Source organism: Sminthopsis crassicaudata, chromosome 3 (genome assembly GCF_048593235.1).
Source record: "Sminthopsis crassicaudata isolate SCR6 chromosome 3, ASM4859323v1, whole genome shotgun sequence".
Lineage (NCBI taxonomy): Eukaryota > Metazoa > Chordata > Mammalia > Dasyuromorphia > Dasyuridae > Sminthopsis > Sminthopsis crassicaudata.
Genome location: NC_133619.1, coordinates 538260673 through 538273847, shown reverse-complemented (window position 1 = coordinate 538273847; position 13175 = coordinate 538260673). Strand labels below are relative to the sequence as shown.

General features: G+C 33.4%; 1 protein-coding gene across 1 annotated transcript in view; it reads left to right on the top strand.

Annotated features, from left to right (window-relative positions):
- The window catches only part of ARHGAP42 (Rho GTPase activating protein 42), a 369352-nt gene that overhangs the window by 65035 nt on the left and 291142 nt on the right, over nucleotides 1–13175 (top strand). The window contains exon 2 of the mRNA XM_074304443.1: nucleotides 12181–12276. Within this exon, the coding sequence (XP_074160544.1) occupies nucleotides 12181–12276 (96 nt within the window). The remainder of the gene's footprint in view (nucleotides 1–12180; nucleotides 12277–13175) is intronic.

The following is a 13175-nucleotide window of genomic DNA, read 5'->3' as shown; positions in this document are numbered from 1 at the left end:
TAGATAACATTTTCTATAAATCTTTAAAAATATAGCATAAATGAATGAAAATACAATTTAGAACAGAAATAAATAACTTTATAAAATTCAAGGTACTAAAGATATCTGTCATGTGGGATTATTATCAAGTAATTATTGTGATGGATAATATATCATGAAGATTTTAGTTGCATTCAGATTGAATACTATGGGAAAGTACATGTATGGCATTGAGTCTTTAATCTTAATATAGGTATAAGAATATTTTGTCCCCTCTGTTTCTGATAATTGTTTGGTAATTCATTTCAGGTATTATGGTAAGAATTTTCTTTTTATCAATAAGGATTATAATTATCAATAAATATGTTATTTGCTGCAGGCTTTGTATTATTATATTAGGTACAGTGGAGTTTATATGCCACTGTTTGTGTATAGAATGTGCTCTTGAGGAACTTGTAACCTTGATAGATTACAAGGAAGGAATTTGAATAGATAGTTTTCAATTTTCACCCTTGCAAAACTTTGTGTTCCAAATTTTTCTCTTTCCTTTCCCCCTATCCTCTTCCCTAGACAGCAAGTAATTCAGTATAGGTTAAACATGTGCAATTCTTCTAAACATATTTCCACATTTACTATGCTACACAAGAAAAATCAAATGAAAAAGGAAAATTAATGAGAAAAAAGCAAACAACAAAAAAGGTGAAAATACTATGTTGTGATCCACATTTAGTCTCCATGGTTCTCTTTTTGAATGCAGAAGACTCTCTCCATCACAAATCTATTGGAATTGGCTTGAATCACTTCATTGTTGAAAAGAGCTAAATCCATCAGAATTGATCATCGCTTTTTTTTTTTTTTTTTTTTTTTTTTGGAGGCTGGGGCTAAGTGACTTGCACAGGGTCACACAGTTAGGAAGTGCTGAGTGTCTGAGGTCAGATTTGAACTCAGGTCCTCCTGACTTCAGGGCTGGCACTCTATCCACTGTACCACGTAACTGCCTCTGATCATCACATATACTTGTTGTTGATCTGAACAATGTTCTCTTGGTTCTACTCACTTTACTTACCATCAGTACATAGCAATCTTTCTGAGCCTTTTAAAAGTCATCCTGTTGGTTGTTTCTTACAGAACAATATTATTCCATTATAATTTATATACTATAACTTATTCAGACATTCTCCAACTGACGGGCATCTGCTCACTTTCCAGAAGAACTTGTAATCTAATGAGCAATTTAAATCAATAAGATAAACTAATTGAGTGACTACCTAGCTACAGAAGAGAAAAGCATCATAGGACTATTTTTATAGAGATAGTAGAGCTGAAATTTGGAAACTGAATGTCATATTGGATAATCTGTATACCAAACTTTTCAAAACAATGCACCCTATAAGTATTAGTCACCATGATGATGTCAGATAGATAAAGTAGATTCCTGAATCACGAAGACTGAACATAGCCAAAAACAAAGATAGCAGATGCTTCCTTAGTGGTAATATTGCAGCTGTCACCTACCATACTGCCTCTTGTTAAGTATATCAAAAGATCCCTGAGAGTACTCTATTCTGGGATATTAGAGTGTAATCCCTAACACCTTTTAGATGTTTAAGAAACAGAAAAAAGGATGGAAGCTACAAAAATCGACTTGTAAGCTTAATGTTTCAGAAACACTTCATACTAATTAAAACCAGTCAAATGTGGAATGGCTGACTTTGGGAAGCAGTAAATAGTTCCTCCTTCTCCGGATATCTTAATGCAAAGGCTAGCTGATCACTTAATGAATACATTTTCATGGGAATCTTTTTTTGGAGGAGAATGAACTAGACTTTCACTATGACTCCTGAAATCTCTTCCAAATGAAATTGTGTGTTTCTTTGTGCTTCATGAGTAGCTATGGCTGAAGAAATACCTTGCTTATTAATCAATTGATTATTAGGTGACAGACAGACACACTTACCATCACTAAACCCTTATTTAAGTAGTCGTAACTCAAATACAATTATAAATGAGGTTTCGGGTTTGTAAAACATATTACGTAGAGGATCTCATCTGCACCCCAGAATCCTTGAAAATATGGGCAGTGCCAGTGTTATCCCCATTTTGTAGACAGGTCTGTTTGTTAATATCCAGATAATATTCAAAGTGCAGACTGTCTGATTACAGGTAAAGCACTCTGCACTACATTATAATTCCTCTTTATTAGCAAAGTCTTTCTAGCTTGAATAGCAATAGCTATAGAGATTTATACTCTCATGACAAACTCTGAGAATCCAGGGTCATTTCTATTCCATAAGTCTCTACTCAGGAAACTCCATTGGCTCTCTCTAGGATCAAATATAAAACATTATATTTGGGTTAAAAGCCCTTTACACCATCTGGCTTCTTCCTAAACCTTTCCAGTTTTCTTACATTTTACTTCCCATCAGGTATTCTGTAGTACAGCTTTGATAGCCTTGGGGTTCTTCCCATAAGAATACTTATATTTTTCCATGCCCACAAAGCTCTCCTTCCTTTTCTGTATCTGGTGATTTTGTACAAGTCTCAACTCAAATTGCACCTTCAGACTGAAGTCTTTTCTGGGTTTTTTCGTAATTTCTTCCCTCATTTTTTTCTCAGCAATTGCCTCTTTAGAATGTGAGCACCTTGTGGGCCTGGACCTTAGTAGGCTCTTTCTTTGTATCCTCAGTGCCATTGAAAGAAGGGTTAAGCTGGTCTGAAGAGTAGCAAGAAATACTGTGGTTTATTGCATTATTATCCTATTCAAAAATTTATTTCCCCAGGGAAGGAAGATGGGCCAGTTTTCATTTTTCTAACTTCCTATTTTTAAATTATGCTATTGCAACAGTGAAGTCTCTGTGTGTATATTTGTGGAATTTATCACTTCTTAGAAATTTTGGATAAAATATAGCCAATTTTTTCCCGTAGTTTTATTATCAAGTAAAGCTTTTTTTAGAACTTCTTAGCTAGCTACATTTACATATCATTTATAAGATTAAAGACTGTTCAAGACACTTAAAGATTTCTTTGTTTTCACTGAAGTCCCTTCTAATTTAAATATCTATTTTTAAAATAGATATGCAAGGGAATTTAAAAATATGTTTTTGATATTTTTTATTTCTTACATCATACATACCCATATGCCCCACATCCCCTTACTAAAGCGTCATTCTGTATGGCAAAGAATATTTATTTAGATAAGTAAAAGAAAAATTTACAGTAACTGATCAATACATTGAAAAAGTCTGAAAATGTGTAGCATGTTATGTGTAAATTGAACATCTAATGCTTATGTTGAAATTATTTAATGCTTTTGTTACAGCATCTAGTAGAGAATGTAGGTGTTTTGTTGAATGATTTCTTTGTAGATCACTTTGCCAGCTTTAAAATGACCTAAAGATAAGATGGGAAGGGTTAGACTAGAGAACAGCTTTGTGTTTTATCTTGTAGTCTGTGAGGCTCACCACTCTTTTTCAAAAGAAAAGACAGTAACAGACCTTGCATCAGTTGGTATCTGTCTAATAGCATTAAAGAGATGAGGTTCTCCACCACTGAAATAGAAAGGCTGTCTTTATAGAAAGTATCTCCACTTGCCATATTCATTTTCCATTTGCAAGGCATTCCCTGTGAAAAATTTTAGCAAATAAAATTTTAGTTTTCATGCTTAATCATTCTTTTTTTTTTCTTTCTTTGACCGAAGAATATTCTCTACAACAGAGAATTTCAGACTGGTACTGAAAAGTCCAATTTCCTATCTTTATGCATATCATAAAGAGGTATTGTCAAATCATCAAGATGAATTATATATATTCTTTTAATTTTCTCTTCTTGTTCTATGATCATAGGATCATAGATTTAGGGTTAGAAGGCACTTTAGAAGCATTTAAAAGTACAAGCTACCCAGCTTAGATGAGAATACTCAAGCACTGAGTTTAAATGATTTGCCCAGGCTTAGACATTTAAAAAGTGTCTGAGCTACAATTTGAATCTAGATCTTCTTGATTTTTACTTGGTGCTTTATGCCCTGTGCTATACAGCTTTTGAGCCTTAATTATCCAATGTTCTGACATTTTAGTCCTTTAAGGAAAAATTAACTACTGACTGGAGAAGGTGAAAATAGGTAGATATGTGAAACTAAAACTAATTTGATGTTTTTGACACATTATTCTGCATAACTTTTAAAAAACAAACGAGTAAAGCTATGTAGTTAAATTTTTCTGAATACTGAGTACTGCAAGATTTTCAGTAGTTTTTGTTTATGTTAAGATAATTTGTATTTTATTAGCTCTATGCATTTATTCATTAAATTACTAGCTGGGGGTGGTGCTAAATATAACTTATTTATGCACAGTATTATGTTGGGCACTTGAATAAATACAAGGATGAGTAAGACACTGCCTCTGGCTTCAAGGAGTTCATAATTTAGCAGATTATGCGATTAAAAAACATAAGTGTAATGTCAAGTTGAGAGTTATCCTCTCCTTTTACCTAAACTATGATAGATAAAACAAAGAGAATTCCCTGTTGCCATGAAAATTATGTTGTTTCCATCATATATTTTTCTTGTGCTCAGTTAGTCAAGCCTATCTCATATTCTTAACTTCATCTTCCTAAGTGTCATTATTGCTTTCTCATGTAGTATGTCATGTACAGGAATATTATTCAAACAGGATGGTTTTACTATTATTGTATATGGGAATAGAACATTATAATAATGCTGTTGGAGCAGATCTGGCATATGTTCTTTGAGTTTGACCTAGAATCCAGGAGAAGAAATAGATCTGGCTGGCTTCTATTTGGGGAACTGTGCAGAGCTTTCCTGATCCAAATTCCTTCTGATGCAATAGCATGGCTCTTAGCCTTCCTTATTCCACTTCATAGTTATATGAGCTTCAATTTCTATTGTGTTTTTGGCCTATTTAAGAATTGTTCACTCTCTCATTGATTTTCTTTTTTATCCTTCTTGTTTGTCTATTACAGATTATTATTGATTATTCTGTATTTTTTTCTTTATTATTCCTTAGATTATTTTAATGTACCAGGTAGTTTTACTTGATAGTAACAACTCTTCTATTATAAAAAGGAAACCATTGCAAAATTTGGGTTTAATATACAGAATTTGGCTTTATAGGAAAACTATATATATATAGTCACCTAGGTAGTCCAGTGGTCAAGAGCAATAATACAGGCCAAGGACTTTACAAACCTTAAAATGATATCCAAATATATGTGATATATCAGCTCTTGTTACTATTATTTTCCATAGGTTAATGGGTAATTGTACACTTTAAAACCCATTATTAGGTTATTGGTTCCACCTGTACAGCTTAGGATGCATCATCATTTGTATTTGGCTTGTAACATTCCATTAAAACTATACATGTTCTCTTGATTGTTCTTTTAGTTATTGCATCTTCATCATCCATAGCTGTATATCACTTGACATTTTATTTGCAGTATAATTAGAAGGAGCAGAAGGCTAAGAGTTAGAAGACTTCGAGATTTAAGTCCTGCTTTGACCGCATTTGGGGTTTTTCTGGCAAAAATCCTGGAGAGGTTTGCTAATTCTTTCTCCAACTCATTTTGTGGAGGAGTAAACTGAGGCTAAGTGACTTGCACAGATTCACACAGCTAGTAAATGTCTGAGGCTGGATTTGAACTCAGAAAGATGAATCTTCCTAACATCACTGTGGGATAATGGGTTGGAAGGGCCAAGCCTTTTGCTCTCATTTCTGTTTTGCAGATGTCATTATTATTTCTCTTTTATAGGTGAAGAATATGAGATATGGATTTGCTTATCATACAGGGCTTAGAGACCTTGGGTATGAATTCAGGTCTTTTGACTCTCAAAGGCTACTTGTCATTGCCCTGCCTTAGAATGTTTTTGCTTACTAATTTTGCTGCTATTTCTCTGCATCCTTGCTTAGATGAGCTTAATTCCAAGTATCACAGATCTTGTCACTTAGTCACTCATTAGGCGGCCACTGTATAAAGACTGGAGGTGATACAAATTTTAATGCGGCCACTGTATAAAGACTGGAGGTGATACAAATTTTAGTGGCAGATGATATTTAATTGTAGGAGAGTGTTATCATCAAAGATAGGAGTTGACAAGGAATAGGTTGTAACACTTAACATGAATTTCTCCGAGGCTTATGAAGAGGGCCCCGCCTGTCATAAGTATCAATGAAATTCACTTTACTGAGTTAGGAATAAAAACAAATTACTCTTGATAGGTAAACAAGTACAACCAGTCAATCTGCATAAATCTGTCCTGGATATTTAATAAGCTTTTCAAAATGCTCAGTTAAAGTGAAACTCCTGTTGCTTCTTGGGGATTGGTGGATCACTACTGCAGCTTAACTATCTCATATAAAATACTAATGGCTTAGTTTTTCAGACATGCAATAGTTTCTTCCAAGGCCCGGTGTGAACATAAGCATAAAAGCTTTGCCAACTTTTGGGCCATGTAAAAAGAAAAACTGGTATAGATTCTGGGTACTGCTTTGTGCTTGGCAGAAAGCTGTGAGGGGCCTGTGGCTCCATAGGGAAAATATCTTTATTATTATGGTTTATTTCCCATAAGTGAGGAAGAACTGAGCCTCCACTGTATGACTCTTCACAGCTTACACAGGTGTACTCTCTCTGATGTCTTTATTTAGTTTTCATCTTTGAGAAAGATTTGATTCTAACATTCAGAATTATTAGTAAGGACAGGGGTGACAGGTTGGGAGAAGTATAAAAGGACCAAATCTCTGCTCTTGTCAGATTCAAGAACAATTTCTTCAAGGCTAGTTTGTTCTGTTTTTGTTCCCTTATCCATCTATCCCTGAAATCTCTTTACTTAGTTGAAATTCAATAGGGATCATAGTAATGAATAGTAAAGTAAAAATTCATTATGATACTGTAAACATTCAATGAACAGTGTTTTTTGAAAGTAAATTTTTAGTAGCATCACTTTGTTTACATCACTACAAATTCCTCTCCTATCCTTCTGCCCCACCTTTCAGAAAGCCTTTATATATAACAAATAACTTTTTAAAAAAAGAAAATGCCAAAAATATCTGCAAAACTAAATAGTTTTTTTCTTAAAAGAAGTTTAAGTTATCAAATCAGGAATGTAGTCTAATGTTTTAATATATATATATTTGAAAACATAGTCACTTTATTATAAAATTTCTTGACAGTATATATGCATGAGTAATTTTTTTATAGCATTATCCCTTGTAATCATTTTTCCAAATTATCCCCTCCCTCCCTCTACTCCTTCCCCTAGATGACAGGCAATCCCATACATTTTACATGTGTTACAGTATAACCTAGATACAATATATGTGTGTAAATACAATTTTCTTGTTGCACGTTAAGTATTAGATTCCGAAGGTATAAGTAACCTGGGGAGATAGACAGTAGTGCTAACAGTTTACATTCAATTCCCAGTGTTCTTTCTCTGGGTGTAGTTATTTCTGTCCATCATTGATCAACTGGAAGTGAGTTGGATCTTCTTTATGTTGAAGATATCCACTTCCATCAGAATACATCTTCATACAGCATTGAAGTGTATAGTGATCTTCTGGTTCTATTCATTTCACTCAGCATCAGTTAAAAATATATTCAAAAGGATTTAGAATTCTTTTTTTCTAAACCCAGGAAGATAAAAAGGGGCTTCTTGGTTACTCTTGGTTACTCTGTAGACAGTGAGAGAGTAGCATACTATAGGTATGGCTTACAGTCAGTGGTTGTCAAGGTAGTTGCTCAGTTAGTTGCACATTGAATTGGGCAGATATGGAGCCAAGATTAAATGTATGAACTAGTTTCCCTGTATGACAAAATTATAAATTATACCTGTCATAATTAATGTTAGCAATGCACCACAAGTATCACTCCCTTTTAGTTGTGAAAATGAGAGCTAAGAGGAGAGAGGAAAAGAGAAAGGAAATATTAAGAGCCCAGAAAACATTCAGATCTTTTAAAACTGAAGTGAAGTCATTCCAAAATACAAGTGTAATTTGAACCACCTGAGAGGCAAACTTTTCTTCCATATAATCTTCTCTCTCACTAGGTGACTTAAAGGCTGAAATATTATGCTTCGCTAAGACAGTCTTAGCTATATCCTCGGTTGGGATGCAAACCTTCATCTCTTCTTCAGGAAAAGAGAGAGATAAATATATGCTTTTGCTCATAGGTTGCTAAGCCCTGTGGTGCGTTGCGAAGGCTTTTGCAGCTGCTATCAGTATGTTATTTTCTTGCACTCTTTTCCAAACATCCAATGTTTGGAGACTCCTGCAGCTGCCATCTTCAAGCCTGAATTCATATTTTTTTCTTTGTTGTCTTTAGAGTAGATTCAGATGGTATGTTCTAAAAGGGACATAGGATTAACTATATAATTGTGAGAACAATTCTGGCTAATTCCCAATCATTGGTGAGAATTTTTTTTTTTTTTTAAGTTATACTCAGAACCAGTGCATTTGAAGGCATCTAATCCCAGTTTATCATGCTACCTAGTTGGTTTTTTGTTTTAGTTTTGTTCCTGTTCTATGATGAAAGAGAGCAAACTACATTTCCTCATCATACATCAAGTTTAAGGTCAGGATTAAAGGGGTGGAGTAGAGTGTGAATAGATGTTGTATAGACCAGAGAGATGTCATGTCCTTTTCCTATAACATTACCTCTGAAGTTGACTGGAATTTTGCTACCAAATTTTCTCCATTTAGTTGGAGCTATAATTATATTCTCCAGGACAATGGGCTTTCAAGGCTCTTATAATGATGAAGTGAGGACTTTTCCTTTGGCAGGTTCCTTGGTGCACATTGCCCTGTGATTATGCTATTGCAGCCTCACACCCTGCTAGGCAAGAGTGGTCCTGTGCTCATTTTACAAGAAACAGATATTGCAAAGTTTTGTGCCTTGCCAAAAGTTACATAGCTGGGCCAAAATATGTTTTGGGTTAAAATTACCTTTGAGATTAGTGTTCTTTTTGGTGTTCTCAAGCATCTGATATTAGACAGTAAGTTTCTGTTGATGTTTTGAAGTTGTTTTATTGAAGTTTTTGGTTTTAATATGAGTGAAACAAAGTATATTTCACTTTAGAATTTTTTTTGTTCCCCAAACTTTCTTTCTACTCCCCCACTTTTCTGGCTTCTGCAGAATTTTATTTGATAAACTTTAAGGGAACATTGTAAGAACATATCACCATTGCCTCATATGACTCTCCTAAATTGGTTGGAAAAAGAAAAGGGCTTGGGAATAATAATTTAGATTGTGCCAGGCACTGTGCTAAAAACTTTTTGATTCTCACAACAACCCTGGGAAGTAGTGCTATTATTATCCCCATTTTATGGTTCACAAAACCGAGGCAAAGAGAAAGGCTTGCCAGAATTATAGCTAGTAAATATCTGAGGTTGGATTTGACTTAATTTATTCTTGACACTAGGTCCAATTCTTTACCCATTGACTGTTACCTCATTGTCATCATATTTTGTTTTTGCAATGAGGCTCCCTTGAGCTTATTTTTATTTGTGCATTATTCACATATTCCATGTGGCCAAGGTGGGGAGAGAGGAAAGGGATGGCTAATTATATGCCTGGTTATAATAAGGGTGATTCTAATTTTGGAAATTAAGTAAATGCCAATTTAAAAAAAATTGGGACATTATATTTAAAAATCCCATTCTGATGTCTCATCAGGGAGTTGAAGTACCCCTTTTCTCAAAGCTGATGTCACTGAAGCATAATCTACTAAGCAGGAATGGTTTCTAGTCAGATTGAGTCTTTAAGTAGAGGACAGAGCGTCATTAAGTTGGGAGAATTTCTTCATCAGAAGGTTGATTATCAAGTGCTGGAAATTTATGTAGTAAGTGAAGAAGCTAAACATCAATAAAATCATGGATCCTTGAAATATTAAAATACATTTATAGATCAACTCTTAAAAAGTATGGTTCCTATTCATTTATTCATTTAAAAGCATATGCTTAACGTGCTGGTCAATGAACTCATAAAAACACAATTGTCTTTAAAAAGTTTACATTCTTACAACATAATATTTCACCTTTTTGTTTGCTTTTTGTTTTCTTTCTCATGTTTTCTTTTTTGATCTATTTTTTCTTGTACAGCATGATAAATGTGGAAATATGTTTAGAAAAATTGCATACTTAACATATATTGAATTGCTTGCTGCCTAGGGGAGAGGGGAATAAGGAGAAGGGAGGGTAGAAATTTGGAGCACAAGGTTTTGCAAGAGTGAATATTGAAAACTCTCTCAGTATATATTTTGAAAATAAAAAAAAATTATTAAAAAAAAGTTTACATCCTAAGACATTTAGATGGTAGAGTGGATAGAGCACCAGCTCTGGAATCAGCAAAATTTGAGTTCATATTTGTTCTTAAATGTACTTACTAGCTGTGTGGCTCTGGACAAGTCATTTAAATCTGTCTCCCTATTTCTGTCCCCAACTGTGTATAAATTAAGATAATTAATATAAGTTGCATACAAAATGAATTTTTTTTTTTGGAGGAGATGGTGGGCAGTAAAAATGGATGGATTTTGGAAAAGTTTTATGGAACAGGTGCCTAAACAGAAACTTGAAGGAAGTTAAGGGATCTAAAAGGTTGAATTAAGGAGGGATTTCATTAAGGTAGGGGAGGTCCAGTCTGTGGAAAGACATATAACAGGTAGGTGGAATGTCATTTCTAGTGAAGAGTAAAAAGGCCAGTTTGCCTGGAAACTGGAATAAGGGAGAAGAAAGGGGAAATTAGTTTAGAAGCTAAATTCTACCTAGACATTAAACTTTTTGATATTATAGCTTAGTTTATTATGGAGTTGGTATTTTATCATAGATTATTATTAGCACTTTTTAATCTGGCTTCTTGCTTAAAGAAGCTACATGAAACTCACCTTCAGGGAGATGAAGAAAATTGGATCTTTTCCCTTAGGTGATCTCTTTTAAAATTTGAAACACAAATTTTCAGCTCTTTGTTGGAGTTCCTTGATGCTCATCAACTCTATGCTTTCTTATAACAAATACTATTAGCCAGGGAGGACTTTTTTATTTCTTTTTTGTAGTCCATGGAGTCTGGAAAAGGAAGCTGTTTCGGTAGGTCAATAAATTCTGGAAGGAGAGGCCACTTCTTTTTTTATGCATTCTGTCTTTTAGTGTCTACTGTGGTAAGAAGTAAGGCAGGATGCTGCCTCATGATTTGGAAGATGCAATGATAAATTAGACATTATTCTGATGGAACTTACAGTTGAAGTGGGAAAATTTTGGAGGCTGCTTTATATAATAGAAAGGTGGAATCAGGGTTAGAAAGGGGACTTGAGATTTATTGTCACATCCTAGTTGTGTCTCTACCTATGCAATGTTAAACAAGACACTTCACCTAAGAGACTCTTAGGCTCTTTTGTCTTCTTGTAAGAGTTGTTGTTTATTTTATTTAGCATGGATTAAATGGATTAAATTGGTTAAAATTCTATATGAAATTATTATTATCTATACAGGGGGCAGCTAGATAGAGTTTGGGCCTATAGTCAGGAAGACCTGAGTTGAAACACTTACTAATTGTGTTACTCTTGCCAAAATCACTGTTTGCCTCAGTTTTCTCCTTTTGTAAAATGAGCTGGAGAAGGAAACGGCAAACCAGTCTATTGTCTTTGCCAAGAAAACCCCAAATAAGGTCATAAAGAGTCAGACATACTGAAATTGAACAACAAAAACAATGTATATGTAGTTTATTCAATCCTTTATCCATTTTTTTAATATCAGCAATAACAGGTCAGAACTGCATTGCTTCAGTTGCATACTGTGTCTCTTTCCCTTTTCATTCTTATTTTTTAAGTTCTATACACATTTTATACTTTGTTCTAACAAATTGGTCCAACTGAACAGTTCTTTCAGGAATGACTCATATTAGCAGTGAGTTATTTCCTATTAAAATATAACTAATTTGGGGGGTTATGTTTTTCATTTCTACTATTTTTAACATCTAACATTTATTTTCTTGAAAATAATCTTTATAAACAGGGGTGGGACATCTGTAAAGACTGTTGATTTTGCCTTATATTAGATTAGTTTGTCCAACACAACTCATAATTCAGAAAGGATTAATTGAACTTTGAGTAAATGTTAAAAATACCATAATATTGAGGTAGAAAATATTGAATTATGGTGTATATAATTAACCAAATATTGGCTTATCTTTTAATAACAGATCTGTCCATGGCAGTACAGAAATTTTCACAGTCATTGCAAGATTTCCAGTTTGAATGTATTGGAGATGCTGAAACTGATGATGAAATTAGTATTGGTAAGTATCTATTTTCATTTATAATCATAAGTATAACCAGGAGTCTATTTCAATATGGTTTTTATTTCCTTGAAGCAAATTAATAGTCTGAATAGCCAAATAAAGCTTTGGATATTCTCTTTGATAGGCAAAACAATATGGATAGATTGACATTTTTGGGGAACCATTGTCATAAAATGAACAGGGATCCTAAGATTTTGATTCTTTATGCTCAATAGCTTCTTCCATATTATCATGGAAAAATCATAGAGTGATTATTCAATAATCTGATTTTCTGTTCTGGAAAATGTCAGGTAATATTCTCTTTCTCTTCCCTTAAAGGGAATAATAGTCACAGTATTTTTAGATATGTATATAAATAAATAGGAATCTGTATTAAGTACTGTTGATCTTTGTAGACCTAAGTTTAATGTGATGATTCTTTACTTGAAAATTAGTGGAAAAAGAGACTTATGGAACAATTATAGTGTTAAACAAGAAGAATCAAAGTTTGTTCTATCATTGTTTACTATATTTTCTATATTTGTTATATCATTATTTGATTTTTTAAATAAGATCATATTCTCCTCTCAAAAATTGGGCATTGATATATCAAAAGGAGAGTTTCACAAGGCCTTCTTCCTTATCTGTGAGAAAACCTTACAGTGTACTTGAAAGTGTATAATAGCATAGTTTCTGAATAGATAAGATATTGAAAGATAACTAGTTGAAATGTTTATGTAGAAAACAACTGTCTAGTTAACAATTTTCCTTTTTTTTCCCTAAAAGTTAATTTCATTGCTTGAAAACTTGACAACTATTAATTTAATTAAGGTGTATTAAAATTAGAAAATATAAATAGAAAGTATGACATTTGAAACAAATGTTTCACTATTATTATTCGGTAAATGTTTCTAAGT